The sequence below is a fragment of the Lepisosteus oculatus genome, chromosome 1, assembly GCF_040954835.1.
Source record: "Lepisosteus oculatus isolate fLepOcu1 chromosome 1, fLepOcu1.hap2, whole genome shotgun sequence".
NCBI lineage: Eukaryota > Metazoa > Chordata > Actinopteri > Semionotiformes > Lepisosteidae > Lepisosteus > Lepisosteus oculatus.
In genome coordinates, this window is record NC_090696.1 from 35,534,243 (window position 1) to 35,549,947 (window position 15,705).

The 15,705-nt window shown below is 39.4% G+C and overlaps 1 protein-coding gene across 1 annotated transcript in view; it reads right to left on the minus strand.

Moving 5' to 3' along the window:
- Positions 1–4,390: 4,390 nt before the first annotated feature.
- polr1a (RNA polymerase I subunit A) overlaps positions 4,391–15,705 on the minus strand; it is a 45,117-nt gene continuing 33,802 nt past the window's right edge. Inside the window, exons 28-34 of the mRNA XM_015345042.2 lie at positions 14,006–14,123; positions 12,544–12,660; positions 11,752–12,027; positions 10,451–10,651; positions 8,863–8,980; positions 8,179–8,343; positions 4,391–5,224 (exon numbers count right to left, since the gene is read on the minus strand). Of these exons, the coding sequence (XP_015200528.2) occupies positions 5,124–5,224; positions 8,179–8,343; positions 8,863–8,980; positions 10,451–10,651; positions 11,752–12,027; positions 12,544–12,660; positions 14,006–14,123 (1,096 nt within the window). The 3' untranslated portion in view covers positions 4,391–5,123. The remainder of the gene's footprint in view (positions 5,225–8,178; positions 8,344–8,862; positions 8,981–10,450; positions 10,652–11,751; positions 12,028–12,543; positions 12,661–14,005; positions 14,124–15,705) is intronic.

Below are 15,705 nucleotides of genomic sequence, written 5' to 3' on the forward strand. Positions count from 1 at the left end.
CCTTATAAGATGCATGTCTATTTTTAAGAGCAGTAGAGATGTGCTAGGAATGCAATGCATAAAGGTTAAATGTGATGATTTGGGTTCTGGTACTTAGTCCGACTAAATAAGACTTATAAATATTAGTTTGAGTGCTGTTAGTTTATCTAATAAATAGTTCCTTCTCCACCATGGAACTGTTCACAGATTCAGCTATGTTATGACCAGTGGACAGGACAGTATGATAATATACAATAGTGTTACTAAACTTCTGTTATCTGCTAAATACCACTTAAGTTAACATAGCCCAATAAGAAATGTGTCAATTATTATTAAAAGCAACAATACCTTGAGTCAATATTTGTCTTTTGTGTCCCAGTTCATATACTGGCTATCTTACAGCAAGAGCTACAATAATTTGGACTTTGTTGTGTCCCGGTTTCCTCCAAGAAAGGCAAACAGGGTGATTGCACAGTTTGGGAACTTGATCCCAAATTGATCCTAAACTACCTCATATTTTAAAACTGTTGTGCAGAAAGCAGGTCTAAGGTTTGTCTTCAAGTTTTAGTTCTATTTATAAAATTAAATGTGTTCTTTTTCTTTAAGGATTGTTACTTAAACTGAAAGCCAGTAACCCAAGGGAGGAGAAAATTTAACATAAAAGCAGTCTTGATTGACCACATGATGCTCATTGCAGCTGATATAGAAGGCTTCCTATAAGTCTTGCTGCAGTGAATATTTGTGTTGATATGCCCAAACATGTCTTGATGTTTCAAGCATTTACTGTCTCTGATAATGCTGAAAATATTACTTTAATTAATTTGCTCCACTGTCTCTGTTAACTAGGGTGGGAAAAAACATTGCTGTTCAAAGATTAAGTAAATCAAATGTTCAACTCAATGCACTACATGTTGACAACATCTGTATACAATGAACAGCAAAATCTTCTCCATTTCTCCACCTTCTCCAATTAATAAGATAATTATATGTGAAAACATCAACAGGAATAAATATCTGATAAACGTGACATGTGGTCATACACAGTCCATCAAAAGTGCTATCCATGGTAACATGGACTCTAAAATCTTTGATTAATATCTACATCTACATTTGGGGTGGTGCAGTGGCTCTGTGGCTAAGGATCTGCGCCTGTGGCTGGAAGATTGCCAGTTCGAATCCTGCGGCTGGTACAGGAATCCTACTCTGTTGGGCCCCTGAACAAGGCCCTTAACCCCAACTGCTCCAGGGGTGCTGTATAGTGACCCTGCACTCTGACCCCAAGCTTCTCTCCCTGTCTCTGTGTGAGAGCAAATTGAGGATATGTGAAAAGACAAATTCCTAATACAAGAAATCGTATATGGCCAATAAAGTGATCTTATTGTTACATCACTCCTGCACCACCACATAGCCTGCTCTCTCAGTCTTTCATGTGCTGTTACTGCAGAAAGCTCAGTAAAGTTGTGATTGTTCTTTATTGATGTTTGTACTAGTAACCAAACTGATATGCCACATAATTTAAATCAAACTACTACACATCTAAATGGATTGCAGCCACACTGTCATCAAGTTGTAAAAATGTATATTTAAGCTCAACAATTAAATAAAGAATCCTTCATGGGAACAAGTTAGAGACAAGTACTTTGGCTCATATTGGAGGACTGAGTGTATAACTAACTGAGACTGTGTATAACTGTATTAGGAGCCAGGGTGCTGTAAAATCTAATAACATTTGCAGTTTACATCTCAGTTGCACTACTCAAGGCCTATTACAGAAAGTCTAAAACAAATGGGTATGAACACAGATTACCAAAACCTGTTTTTGATGACTGATTCTGGTAAATTAATCTCATGATAAATTATTAGAATGGCAATAAAGGATAAACGCTCTTCATCCACAGAACACAGAATACAGATGCAAAAAGTGGAAGGAAGACAGGGAGGGAGAAACAGGAACAGATCAAGAGAGGCAAGAGAGAGCTAAAATAAACAACATGAATCCCTCCTCTGCTAAGGCCTGTGCTTCCTCTCTTTGCCTGTCTGATTAGCACACCCCACTGTAATTAAATAGGCAATAAAACCGTCAGTGAGCCTGTAAAGTCATCTCCAGTCTGTCATTTGCCACGTTGTCACAAGGAGTCTTTGTTACAGTACAAAACCGGACCATGTCGAGATGCGGATGCTGGGTAGTGTTCGTTTAGGGGACAGGGAGAGTCTCACTCCCTAGATAGGTTTTATCTCACATCCTAGGCTTCTGCGCAGCGAATTTGAAAGCTAACAACCTTTGACCGGTTTCATCTCACTTTGCTCCTCTTTCAACCAAAACCCCTTCAGCCAGTCAGAATCGTGAACTTGCAAATGTTAAATTCACAGATGTCAAGACTCTACTGTATTAATTGCCATTTCATAAACATTTCAGTAAAGGCAGGGACATTCACGTGTGTGTAAAAAAATACATGTAAAGTACACAGTCATTAATGCACATGGCTGCATTTATGTGTCACTACGTATTACAAAAGTTAAATTTTTCTCCAATGCAGACTTGCCGAAAAAGCAGCTTTAGAGGAATGTAACCCCTGGGATGGACACAGGTCAGCCGTACTCCTTATCGCGCACAGTATGTTAGGGTCAACAAAACCCTTTCCGAGTCACGATCCATTAGCCTTAGGGCTGTGTGAGCTCTCCAGTTCTGTTCACATTTTATACAAATGATTGTACAAGCAGTAGTCAAAGCAACTTCATTTTCAAATTCCCAGATTATACAGCTGTTCTCGGCTTAATGCACAGAGGTAGCAGCTCATCTGTGTACATGTCAGAAATCCAAAGGTTTGTGTAATGGTGTGACAGCAATAGCCTAATTTTGAATGCTAAAAAAAACCAAAAGAAATGGTTTTCAATCCCAGAGCAGTTAGTGATCACTCACAGGTAGTAATCCACAGCGAACTCATCACTCAGGTTGATTCATACAAGTACTTAGGTGTATACATAAGACAGTAACCTGTGCTGGTCTACTCATGTTGAGAGTGTTTGCTCAGCATGTTCAGGGTTCAGCAGTGCTTATATTTCCTGCGAAGTTGCGGGTTCGACGGGAAGTCATGCTACTCTTTTACCGTGCTATAATCGAGAGCATTATCAGATATGGTATTTCAGTATGGTTTGGTAATCTACAGTATCAGTTCATTTTAAATCGCAAATTACCCACCTCATCCAGATAGATTTGAAGGTCATGGGAGTAAAATGGCACCCCTCCCTGCAAACTATCTTTAAAAAATCCATAATCAGACAGTAAAAATTATATCAGATCCTTCCCAAATCGTCAACTATGAATATCAACTTCTTCCTTCTGGCAAAGGGTTCTCAAATGAAAGTCAAACAGATACAAACATTCCTTTGTTCCACTATCCATTAAAGCTGTCAATGCAAATGTCAAGGATAAACACAATTCTGACTCTTACAACCCACTTGAGTGCAATATGTTTTGTGATGTTATATATGTCACATGTTGTTATGTGTTATACTTCACATGTGCAATAGAATGATGTGCAATGTTTTTATTATTTTTTGTAACAGTATAACGTGCAATGTTTTTTTCTTCCTTTTTTTTGCATTTTATTTAAATGTACAGGAGTGCCGGGGATCCATAAAAAAATCCCTAAGGGGACAATGAAAATTTTATCTTATCTTATGCCTCACATGCAAGCAACAAAATTTAAAATCTTTCTGTTATAGATCTCACATTTATTTGAAAATTCAGAATTTTCCATTACGTTCTTTGGATGTTCAAACAGAAAACAGCATAAATGTGAAGTCAAATATTTAATGATGATAACAACAACCATAATAATTCCTTACCTTATAGAGCGCTTTTCTGGACACTCTCATAGAGCTTTACAGGTAATGGGGACTCTCCTCTACCACCACCAATTTGCAGCCCCACCTAGATGATGCGACAGCAGCCATAGTGTGCTCATCAGCTATCAGTGGTGATGAGAACAGAGCGATAAAGCCAATTCATAGATGGGGATTATTAGGAGGCTGTGATTGGTAAGGGCCACTGAGAAATTCAGCCAGGGTTACACCCCTACTCTTTTCTTTTTAATGACCACAGACAGTCAGGACCTTGGTTTTACATCTCATCCTATAGCGTCCCTGTCACTATACTGGGGCATTAGGACCCACATAGACCACATGGTGAGCGCCCCCTGTTGGCCCCACTAACACCTCTTCCAGCAGCAACCGTAGTTTTTCCCAGGAGGTCTCCCACCCAGGTACTGACCTGCTGAGCTTCAGTGGGCTGCAAGTTGTGAGTTGCAGGGTGATATGGCTGCTGGCTATTTAGTAAGAATAAGGTTCACTATGAGCACTCATAAAGCAAAAAGGAGTATAAGGGTTAACAGCACTGAGGTGAGGACACTTCTTGAGATTCAAAACAAAAATATTTTAATCTGAAATTAGAAACAGTGAGACAAGGAGAGCTCTAATATTGAAAAGTCTACGTGTGAGGAAGTTTGCAGTCTGTGATGTGAATGGTAAATTACAACTACCAGTAAATACTGTTTTAGACACAGTATGTCATATACTGCACCAGAACAGAAACATGAGAAAAGAGAAGTACAACAAAAAGGAAACACAGCAAAAATGTCCGTGCAACTTAAAAAATCTCATTACAACTAAATACAGTGAACAACACAAGCAAGATATCTTGTGTCTCATCAAATGGATGTGAACCCTATATCACCTGGCAAATATTTTCATATTATTTTGGATTTCCCCTTGCTTAACAACTGCAATAAGATTACCAAACAAAAATAAAGAGAAATGTGTTATTCCTTCTTTTTCTTTTTTGACTTTAAGTTTACTTAAACACAGAAAAAAAAATTAAACACAATAGCTTTTTTGGGCCTTCTGGGTCAGGCAGCACTGGAGAACAGCAAAGTGAGAAACAGTCGGATCCTGATGGAACAAATTCCTTCAGTCTTGTGCTGAAATCAAGTTTCGTTTCGCCATCTGCCGTGCGACCTGGGGAGCATTTGGAGACTTCCAGCTCAGCTCAGCGCTTCTTTCCCCCACAGCCAACACCAGTCTGCGTGTTCAAATTATAAAGGCTTCCCTCTCCCTCCACAGAGCACTGTTGCTTCCACAAAGACCTACTGGAGTGGCTGCTTCAGGTCAAAGAGTCCTGTTCCTCCTTTAACTACCTTACCAACCACTAGACATGCTGATGGTGACTTCAGCTCATCATAGGCACCTGACACAAGAGATGAAAGAAACATCAGAATCAGTGTGAAATTTGACAGTTACGTGAATGTAATTGCATTAGTACTGTATAGAAGTTTTACTACATTTTATACTAATGTGCCTATGTTCTAGGATGGGTGTACAGACTCTAACTGAAAAGGTGCTGTATAGAAATGATGGCTATTAAAAAAAAAAACAACATCCAACAATGAGTTGCTCCTCTACTATTTTGCAGTTAAATTCTTCATTTACAGCACGTACTGTTCTCAAGACTACAGAGCCTTTTGGTTTCAATTCCACCTGAGCTTATAATTATGTCTCTGAACTGATGATTAATTGAAATGAACCAATTTAACCCTTCTCCCGGGTTTAAAGCAGGTAATCACTTAGGATCTGCAAACCCTAATGAATTATGGTCCTCAAGGAGGAGAGCTGAAGAGCTGTAATTTACATCACAAGAGCTGAGTGATATCCCTAGAAACAAAGGCTTTTATCAGTAAAATACAGCATTACACTGAGGCATACGTGTTTGCATCACACTTAAATAAAGTCTGTCTTTTTTAAAGTAGCAGCAACATAAGCATAGACAAAGATCCTAAATGTACTGTACATGGACACACTTATCTGTACAGCAACCAACACCAACTACGTCTTAGGTACTATGTGTCTTCTGAAAGGATGTGAAGCAAATTGATTTAAAATACAGGAAATCTGTTTTTAAGAACCAAGGCTAGATGTTTGAAGTTCTTTTTCACAGTACTGAAAGCTTCATACTGAGAGCTTAGAAGTAATTAGGAAGTGATGTGGCATGTCTAAAAAAACAAATTATCAGCAACAAGCAAAAGTTCAAAAGAACCACAGACAAAACAGCATTTTTCCTAAGCAAGTGTCTCAAAAGGTATTCATTTTCTTAATAAAATAATATAATGATGAAAACTTGTACACCAGTTCTTAATATAACCACACTTAAAACATAGTTGACTGTGCAAATTAAATAAATATATAACATCTGAATTCGATTAACATCTGAGGATTAAAACAATCGATTATATGTTGAAACTCACATACAGTGCCTTGCAAAAGTATTCACTCTCTTCCAATGATGTCCTATATTACTGAATAAAATGATGTGCACATTTTCAAAGGACATATTTTTAATTAATCCATGAATGCTGCAGAAAGGCACAGACCAAAAAAAATCAACGACACTGAAGGCTGAAGATCTTTGAGGGGCATCTTAATATATAGTCATGTGAAAAAGAAAGTACACTCTCTTTCAATTCTATGGTTTAGATATCAGGACATAAAAAATCATCTGGTCATTACCAGGTCCTAAAATTAGGTAATTCTAATCTTGGGTGACAAACAACACTACAGATTCCACTATGTCATTATTTAACAAAAAATAACCCAACATGCAGAAGCCATGTGTGAAAAATTATGTACACCTCATGGTTCAGTAGCTTGTAGAACCACCTTTAGCAGCAAAAACTTGAAGTAATCGTTTTCTGTATGAATTTATCAGTCTCTCACATTGTTCTGGAGGAATTTTGGCCCACTCTTCTTTACAACATTGCTTCAGTTCATTGATGTTTGAGGACATTCGTTTATGCACAGCTCAGCTGCCACAGCATCTCAATGGAGTTGAGGTCTGGACTTTGACTTGGCCATTCCAACACCTTGATTTTTTTTTTCTCTTTCAGCCATTCAGTTGTAGATTTCCTGGTGTGTTTGGGCTCATTGTCCTGTCGCATGACCCAATTTTGGCCATGTTCATGTTCAACTCGATGACTGCAAGGTGCCCAGGTCCTGTAGCTACAAAACAAACCCAAATCATCACCCCTCCACCATCGTGCTTGACAGTTGGTATGAGGTGTTTGTGGTGATACGCAGTGCTTGGTTTTTGCCAAACATGACGTTGTGCATAATGACCAAACATCTCCAGTTTTGTTCCAGAAATCTTGTGGTTTGTTCAGATGCAGCTTTGCAAACCTAAGCTGTGCAGCCATGTTCTTTTTGGAGAGAAGGGGCTTTCTCCTGGCTACCCTTCCTTGAATGCCATGCTTGTTCAGTCTTTTTCTGATCAAACTGTCATGAACTTGAACATTTAACATGTTAACCGAGGCCTGTAAATCCCTAGATGAAGCTCTTGGGTTCTTGGAAATTTCTCTGAGCATTATATGGTCTGACCTTGGGAAGAATTTGCTGGGATGCCCACTCCTGAGAAGATTGGTAACTGTCTTGAATGTTCTCCATTTGTAAATAATCCTTCTCACTGTAGAATGATGGATTTCAAATTGTTTGGAAATGCCCTTATAACCCTTCCCAGATTGATGAGCAGCAACAATTGCTTCTCTGATGTTACTACTGATTTCTTTTCTCCTTGGCACTGTGTTAACACACACCTGAATGCTCCAGACCACCAAACTGCCTAAAGTTCTGCTTTTATAGAGGTGGTCACACTTCCTGATGATCAACTACTCAAGTGCATTTGATTAGCAGCACCTGTCTGCTAATTACCTTCATGGTTTCTGCATTTTGGCTTACATTTTGTTGAATAAATGATGACATAGTGAAATCTGTTATGTGTTTTCTGTAATGTGTAATCTGAGACTATATTTGTCTAGTTATAGAAGTTGGAGAGGACCAGACAATTGCTATTTATGCCGTGATATGTAAAACCATTGAATTGAAAGTCTTTTTCACATAACTGTATGTGTGTTTCTTGTCCCACAGCTTTCTGAACTATCACCTACCCACAACTGTTTTTACATGGCAGCAACCTGAAAAGTAACCAAATTCTGAGGATTTTCTTTTAGAATTCACTGAGGAGACACCTACATCCCCTACTTACCATGAACAACATAGATGGGTCCAAGATCTTGTATGGGTCTTGTATATAACTCCATCTACTGGCAAACCAGTAGAATCATTGGATCAGCCAGATTTATTTAATTTTCTTACCCAACATAGTCGCATCTTTAAGAAATTTGAAGCTCGTCTCGAAGGTCATCTGCTGCAGTGGGGAAGAGTTCGACTTTATTCCAAAACGATTGAGAGGCTTGTAAACACCTTCGAAACACATGTAGTCAGCAACCAGAGACAAATGACGAGGGTCCACCTCAATGCCTGTGGAGAACACAAGGCCAGGTCAGAGTGTCATGGCAACAGCGACATGACAGGTACCTTTGTGTTAAGAAAATAAAATATTTAATGCAAAAACATTAGACTTAGTAGGTGTGAGATTCAGAAAAAATCTGAGGATTTGCTCATTCTATTCTGACAGAGGAAAGAAAAGGAAGAACAGACATACAGTACTTGCCAGACGCAGCTGAAGAACTCATCAGTAAAAGACAGTAACTGAATGACTTCAGGCGTCACAAAGGGCTGGATTAACAACTCTTCTGAAGACAGATGCTCATAATGACACCCACGACCACAATTAGAAAGGACGCCTACTTTTTATAGATTTAATAGTACGGTGCTGCTCAAATCTCTTGCAAATTGTTAGTCATTGTTAAGTTGCTGAGCTGACGAACTCTTGAATGAAACAAGGTAAAACTGAAAATGTAGTGAGGAAACTGCTCTCTTTACCCACTTTTGAGAGACTTGAAATATTACAACATCTGAGAATACAAACATACTCACCATAGACGGCAAACACGTCTTTGATCTCCTTCTCAATGACCCGCAGAGCCACCTCGATACCGTACGTGTTGGCCATGGCGTGCACATCGTTACAATACAGCCTCTTCAAATCCAGGATCTTCGGAAAGAGAAAGAAAAGTCAGCCTGTTAGTTCGGCATCTGACCCGCAAAAAGAAACAGCATAGGCTTGGTTGTGTCAAATAAATAATTTGTTAAATTATATATCTAGGTATTCAAATAAGTAGTCCACGATGAACATGTATGCCAAAATGGAAAAACAGACTTTTAACTAGAAATGTTCATGGGGTTTCCAATGGTTCAACCAGTAAAGGTACTGGCCTGAGCCCAGGCTGAGTTCTATGATCATGGGTTCAAGCCTGGGTTGTGTCACTAGATGACTGTGATTGGGATTCCCTAAGCGGGAGAGCACAGCTTAGCCGGCAGAGGGTATGGAAGGATTTGTCATTCAAGATAAAAATCGCAGATCGATGGAAGCTAACGGTCATGAAGACAAGGCAAATAACAGAGGAGAAAGAGTGTATCTGAAGACCGGTCAGTGAAAGAACTGCACAGCATGAGGCAGTGTCTACAGCCATGTGTATAATGTGAAAGAAGAGGAGAATGGTATCAGATTCTTTCTCTGGAAGAAAGTTTGCACTATGATACTGTGAAGGCTGCAATCCTATATGCATATGAACTGGTTCCTGAAGCTTATAGACAACCCTTCCGAAATCATCGTAAAGTGTCAGGCCAAACATTTGTTGAATTCGCCAGAGAAAAGGGAATTCTCTTTGATAAATGGTGTGTAGCCAGTAAAGTGAGTGAGTTTAACTCATTGTGTGAGTAAATGCTATTATAGGAATTTAAGTACTGTTTCCCTGAACGCGTTGTTGTGTATTTAAATTAACAAAAAGTAACTTCCTTATCGCAAGCAGCTGTTTTGGCAGATGAGTTTGAGACTGTATCTACTCCCAGTTCCCAGTCTCAGTCTAACCCAGTAAAAACTAGTCCCCCACCTCCTAAAGAGGAGCGTAAATGTTTTTACTGTCACAAGAAGAGTCATATAATTGCTAAATGTATGACGCTAAAACGTAAGCAGCAGCAAGCTAAGAGTGTAGAGTTTAGGAAAGCTGTATCCCATGTTCCCATTCCTTTGACTATTGAAATACTCCTGACCCTAGTTATGAACCTTTCATAATGAAAGGGTCAGTTTCGTTAACGGGTGAACCAGGGGATCAGAAGCTGATTCAGATATTGAGGGGTCGTAACACATACCAAGCACAAAATAGATTGAAGTACAGTACTTAAACGTACCTAAAGGCACAGAGGCACTCCAACAGCTCCACTGTGAAGAGGTGGCAGCACTCATTTTATTTAGGTACAGCTGTGTATTACAGTAAATAAGTAGAAATCTAATGTGAAGGGGTAATTTGGCCAAAAATTACTTTTGCTGCTGCTCTTTAAAATTCTAAATCTGATAAACTGTCCTTTTGTCATTCCAATATTGACTAAACTGTTACAACCATGTGAACGTGAAGCCCTGTGTCCTAGAAATAAGGCGGTGTGTTTGGACCAGGTTTGGACTCACATCGCTGTACTTGCAGACCTCGGTCAGGTTAATTCCCTCCGTGTTGAGCACAAGCTCCTTCTCTCCCCTGCTGTTGGTGGACTCGTTCAGCAGGCAGCGGGTGATGCCTTTGGTCTCGTGCACCACTGCACTTTGTGCCTGAGATGCTATCAGAGAGGTGAGGTCAAAGTACACTTTGGTAACGGGGAGGTTCAGAGTAACCTGAAACATCAAAGAACACAAGAATGCATCCAAGTTACATCTGCATCGCGTAACGGAGACATAAGGAAACCAGAATTAAAACAGGGCTTCACAGTGTGATGAAGAACATTTGATTCTGTAGTTTTTCCAATATGGTGCTCCTCAATCTAGGAGTTGGTACTGTGCAATAACTAGGCATGAAATATGATAAGAAGGAAAATAAAAAAACAGATTGATAAAATTAGTACAGGTAAAAGAAGTCCAGCCATCCACCCATTTTCTAAACCGCTTCACCCAGTACAGGGTTGGCAGGGCACACCAGTCCATTGCACGGCACACAAGCACACACAGACACAAACATCTGCACACTCACACAAGGGCCAAATTTCCCAGAAGCCAAATAAGCCACCAGTATGTCTCTGGACTGTGGGAAGAAACCAGAGGGCCCAGAGGAAACCCAAGTGAACATGGGGAAAACATACAAACTCCATACAGATTTTACTCTGTAAATCGAACCCAGGGCCCCAGCACTGTAATGCAGCAATGCTAAGCACTGCACTACCATGTCATACTGAATAAAAGTCACTAATATTAATTTAATAAAAGTGCCTCTATACCAGATGTTGAAATGTAAAGATACTAAAAAAATAAGAATGAACAGAAACTACATACATCCTAGACTACATACATGTGTTACATCCACATAAACTCAAAACTGATTAATTTCTCAGTATACCTTTAAGAAGTGATTATGTTTGTCAAGAATTGCCGAACACTTTTCGGCAAGCCTTTAAATATCAACAACAGTATCCTGTTGGTGAGGGGCACATTTTGTCCCTAATGACCAATGTGAGGCTCTTCACACAGATCAGTAACTAATAGCAACAGAATATAAGTAAATAAGTAAGAAACAGGAGGAACTTCAAAGTTCTGATAATATGCATTGGTAAAGATTGCCAACAAACTCCAGGTGTCACTGTGAAAGACATCAAGAGTACAATCCAGCGATTTTAATTAAAAAAAGCAAAATCACTCCTATAATTCATTTTACCCTACTTAAATGCACTAACACATGCACCAAGTGACAGACTATAAGGCCAAAACAAGCACACTGTACTGACCTCGCACCACAGTCCCTGCTCGGTGTCATATCTATAGCTCTCAATGGAGGAGCTGGTTCCCAGAACGGTGTTGATCCGGACCTCATCCAGCTCTGTGTCTGCAAAGGGCTTCACTGCCTTCCTCTTCGCAGCAGGAAGAGCAGCAGTGCTTTGAGGAGGCACCTGACCCGTTTCCATTTCCTCCTCGTTCTCCTGCCGGCCCTCAGGTCCTTCCTCCTCCTCTTGCAGCTCATTGGCTTCGTCATTGTCTCCCTCTTCCTCACTGTCATAATCAACCTTCAAAACAACACACGCGGGCTGAGCAGAGAGGCCGCCAAGTGAAGGTCTAACACAGAATGCATGTGGCACCTGCAGCCCAGGGAGCAAATACACAAAACTTTTCTTTCCCCTCAGAGAGAAGCAGGAACTTTAATAATAGCCAAACACTAGCAGAAAGTCGGCTTACTCCTGGTGTAAGACACAGCAACCCAGAGCCAGTCTCAGATGCCAAGGATATACAGTGTGATTACACCTTGGACAGGACACTTTTCCATCCGAGGACTAACACACAGGGGAGATAAAAGCGCAACACAGCTTCCGGGTTCCTGTATTATCTCAGCTTGAAAGACTTCCTTTTCGGCATCATAACGTACTGTACATCATCAATGGCAGTTGTCCACTTGCGGATTCTTGAATCATTCTTTGAGTCATAATGTTGGCATTTACTTACTATTTATTTCTAAAGGTTTTCAGTTGGGGAAAAACTACAAGCCCTCTAATCCAACAGTCCCCTGTGTCCTGTTTCCTCTGTACCTCCTCCTCCTGTTTTTGTCTCCTCCTGGTGTCTGTGGCGTCTGCGTCTCCCTCGTCTGCCTCTGCATCCACAATCCTGGCGTCCTCCTCACCCTCACCCTCACGATCATCCTCTGCCTGAAGAGAAGATCAAGATCAAGACAGTCAGAGGTGACAGGACATCAGAGACCATATCACATACTGGACACACCACCACTGTACTTTCTACCCTTATTTACACTGTACTAGACAATATGCTAGCAGTGTGTGGGTTCTCAATGTTACAAGGCATTTGGAACAGGTCTCCTACTGTTGGAGAGCCGTCACACTCCCTGAACCAGAGGATTCCTCTTTCCACAAACTGTGGAGACAAAATGTTTCTGGACAGTGTCATATGTGTAAACAAGAAAGCCCTTTTTGTAACTTGAAATATTGTTTAAAGTGGGGAAAATAGAATTTAACTGAACATTACAAGTTTGTCAGGAAAGACCAGTTAACCTTCTATCAACCAACACCTATCACATCTGAATTACATGTCAATAACAATAAAAATATTTACAACAACATATCTATAACTGTCTTGATGTTACCTTTTACTGACTAAAAATTCCTCCATATATATCTCAAAATAGTGACATCACATGACCAGCCTACATGACTATTAATAAACAAAGGAGAATATAAACAATAGCAACTACAGAAATCTGACTCTGGCCTGGGGTCATTATACTTACCTGTCTTAAATGCATTCTAAAAAGTAAAAATAACTGCTGTGCGTGACACCCAGGAGTCACTGAAAGGCTGAGTTAACATTATGAGGTATAGCCACTGTGCCCTAAGTGGTATTTTCTATGTTTCCAATACAATTGGTACTGTATGGGTATAAACACCCATCCACAGTAATAACAAAGGGTGCCCATGGCTAAACTCGAACTATAAACCCTCTGTAACACTGCCGGATTTCAGGACACTGTGGGGGATACACTTTGTGTATCTTTTCCTAGTGATCTCTGGAAAAAGCCATTTTTACCACAAATTAAATTTATCTCAATCCATCAATGAACTGTGCTGTGACTCCTGGCATTTCTACACAGCTGACAGTGACGCATCCACCACATACAAAAATTAATTTGTATTCACCTGAACTATAATCTAATAACTTCGCAAAAATAACTGCTAATCCCAAGAAGCTGGAATCAGATGTTCCTGCAAAGTCCAGAACATGGCTAAATGCAGACAAAATGGGAGCTGTCTAGATTAGTATTACTCTATCATCTCCTAATCTTCAACAAATGGTCATCAATGTAACCCATGATACATATTCTTTTACTCATCTAGTTAAAATGCTCCAACAACTCGTTAAACTCCAGTTACCAATGAACTGTCTTTTCACTTACAGGAAAAGAAATAAGTACTTAATCTAAAAAGCTAAATAGATTAAAAAGGGCTAAAGAAGGAAGGGGTTTTCTGTCTTAGCCCTTACTTGTGGTTCTTCTGAGTCATGGAGATCCCTTTGTGTTGCTTTGGATGTATTTACAGAGTTCAGAGATGCCAGCTTCAAGCTCCGTTTTCTTATAGCTTCCAAGAGTATCCTGAAGAATCTGCCATTTGTGAAGAAGAACAAATGAAAGCCCATCACAGGATATCAAAACATGCGTGCACAACTAGATCCCAAAATTCCCCAGAATTATGTTCTGTCTCAGGGTACAGAACAGATGACACAAGCAGAGCATGTGCTTTTAATTCTGAAAGGCGGGACCCTAAACAACAGACCTGATGTCAATTACTGTAGCTGCTGAGGTTGGTCTTATCCCACTCAAAAGGGCACCTGCCTCAAAGTGGTAAACAACAGTGACTTCTCTCATGACTAGCACACACATTGAGTCATCACCACTGCACACGTGTAAGACACTCCATTTTCACCTCTGACAATACCAAGAGTTCCACATTCTTCACCGATGAAGGAGACCTATTCTTTTAAGAACATGACTTCAGCCTTTGAAATATTTTGTGGGTGTGTCTAGGATTTAATTACAGGCTAGATGGTAATTAACAGTCATAATTATTTTTTCTTTACTCTGATTTGCTTATATTGACATCACTTTTTCTTAAAGGAAGACTTATAAAGAAAATTGAGCTTTGCACTTGTTGCTTGTCACTTGCCCTGATAGACTCCAGCTCCTCCATGAACCTATATTAAATAAAGTGGATGGATTTCTTATTATTTTATATATAATTATATTTTGCAACAAGATCTGATTTTTTTAATTGTGTCAGTACAGAAACCCAGAGAGAGAGATTTGCCTAGTGTTCACAGCTGACCAACTGCCTTATACATCATACATTAAATAAGTACTACACTCCATAGATAAACTATGAGGTTACAGAACAGTAGTCCTTATGGCAGCCAAACACTATAGGAAAAAGAGAAGGTGTTGTAATTAATCTGTGAAGACTTACAGTTGACATAACTGGTTGTTTCTATTCTTTACACAAAATTACAATTACACAGTACCTGTCTACAAAATCCTTTAGCATTATGTTCTCTAAGTTCAACAGCTTGAACAAAACTATGAAGGTACACTAATGGCAACAAAGTCAGATTTAACAGAACTCCTGGACTGGAATACAGTCCTGGACTGGAATACAGAATAATCACTACTGGTCTAGTAGTATAATAAACCCAGTTTATTTAATATTAATATTAAATATCTATTAATTAAGCAATAACCAATACCATTGTCAGTGACTGTATTTCCATACAGTACATAATTAAGGACATAAAGGTTACAAATCTGAAACTATTTCTTGAAGGGAAACAACTTTAACAAAATGGTTTGGCAATTTGTTCCAGACACCCACCACCTATTTGTAAAGGAAAGCTTCTTATTCTCAATCCTTGATGCACATTCTCTGAGTTTCCACATTGCCCTTGGGTTCTTTCAGGACAAGGGAAAGACAGCAAGTGGTTGCACATAGTGGAAAAAAATCAAATTCTAAAACAAGTTACAAAGGGTAAATGACATTGGAATAATGAGACAATTGTTCACAGGATTATAACTGTTTTTTTAAGAAAGTTAGAAGAAACAGCTGCAAAGTATCTGTTCCCATAAATGAGATCATGTTTGTAAAAACATTTCTCTTTTACTTAATCCTTTGTTGATGAGAACATCTCAAATTCTA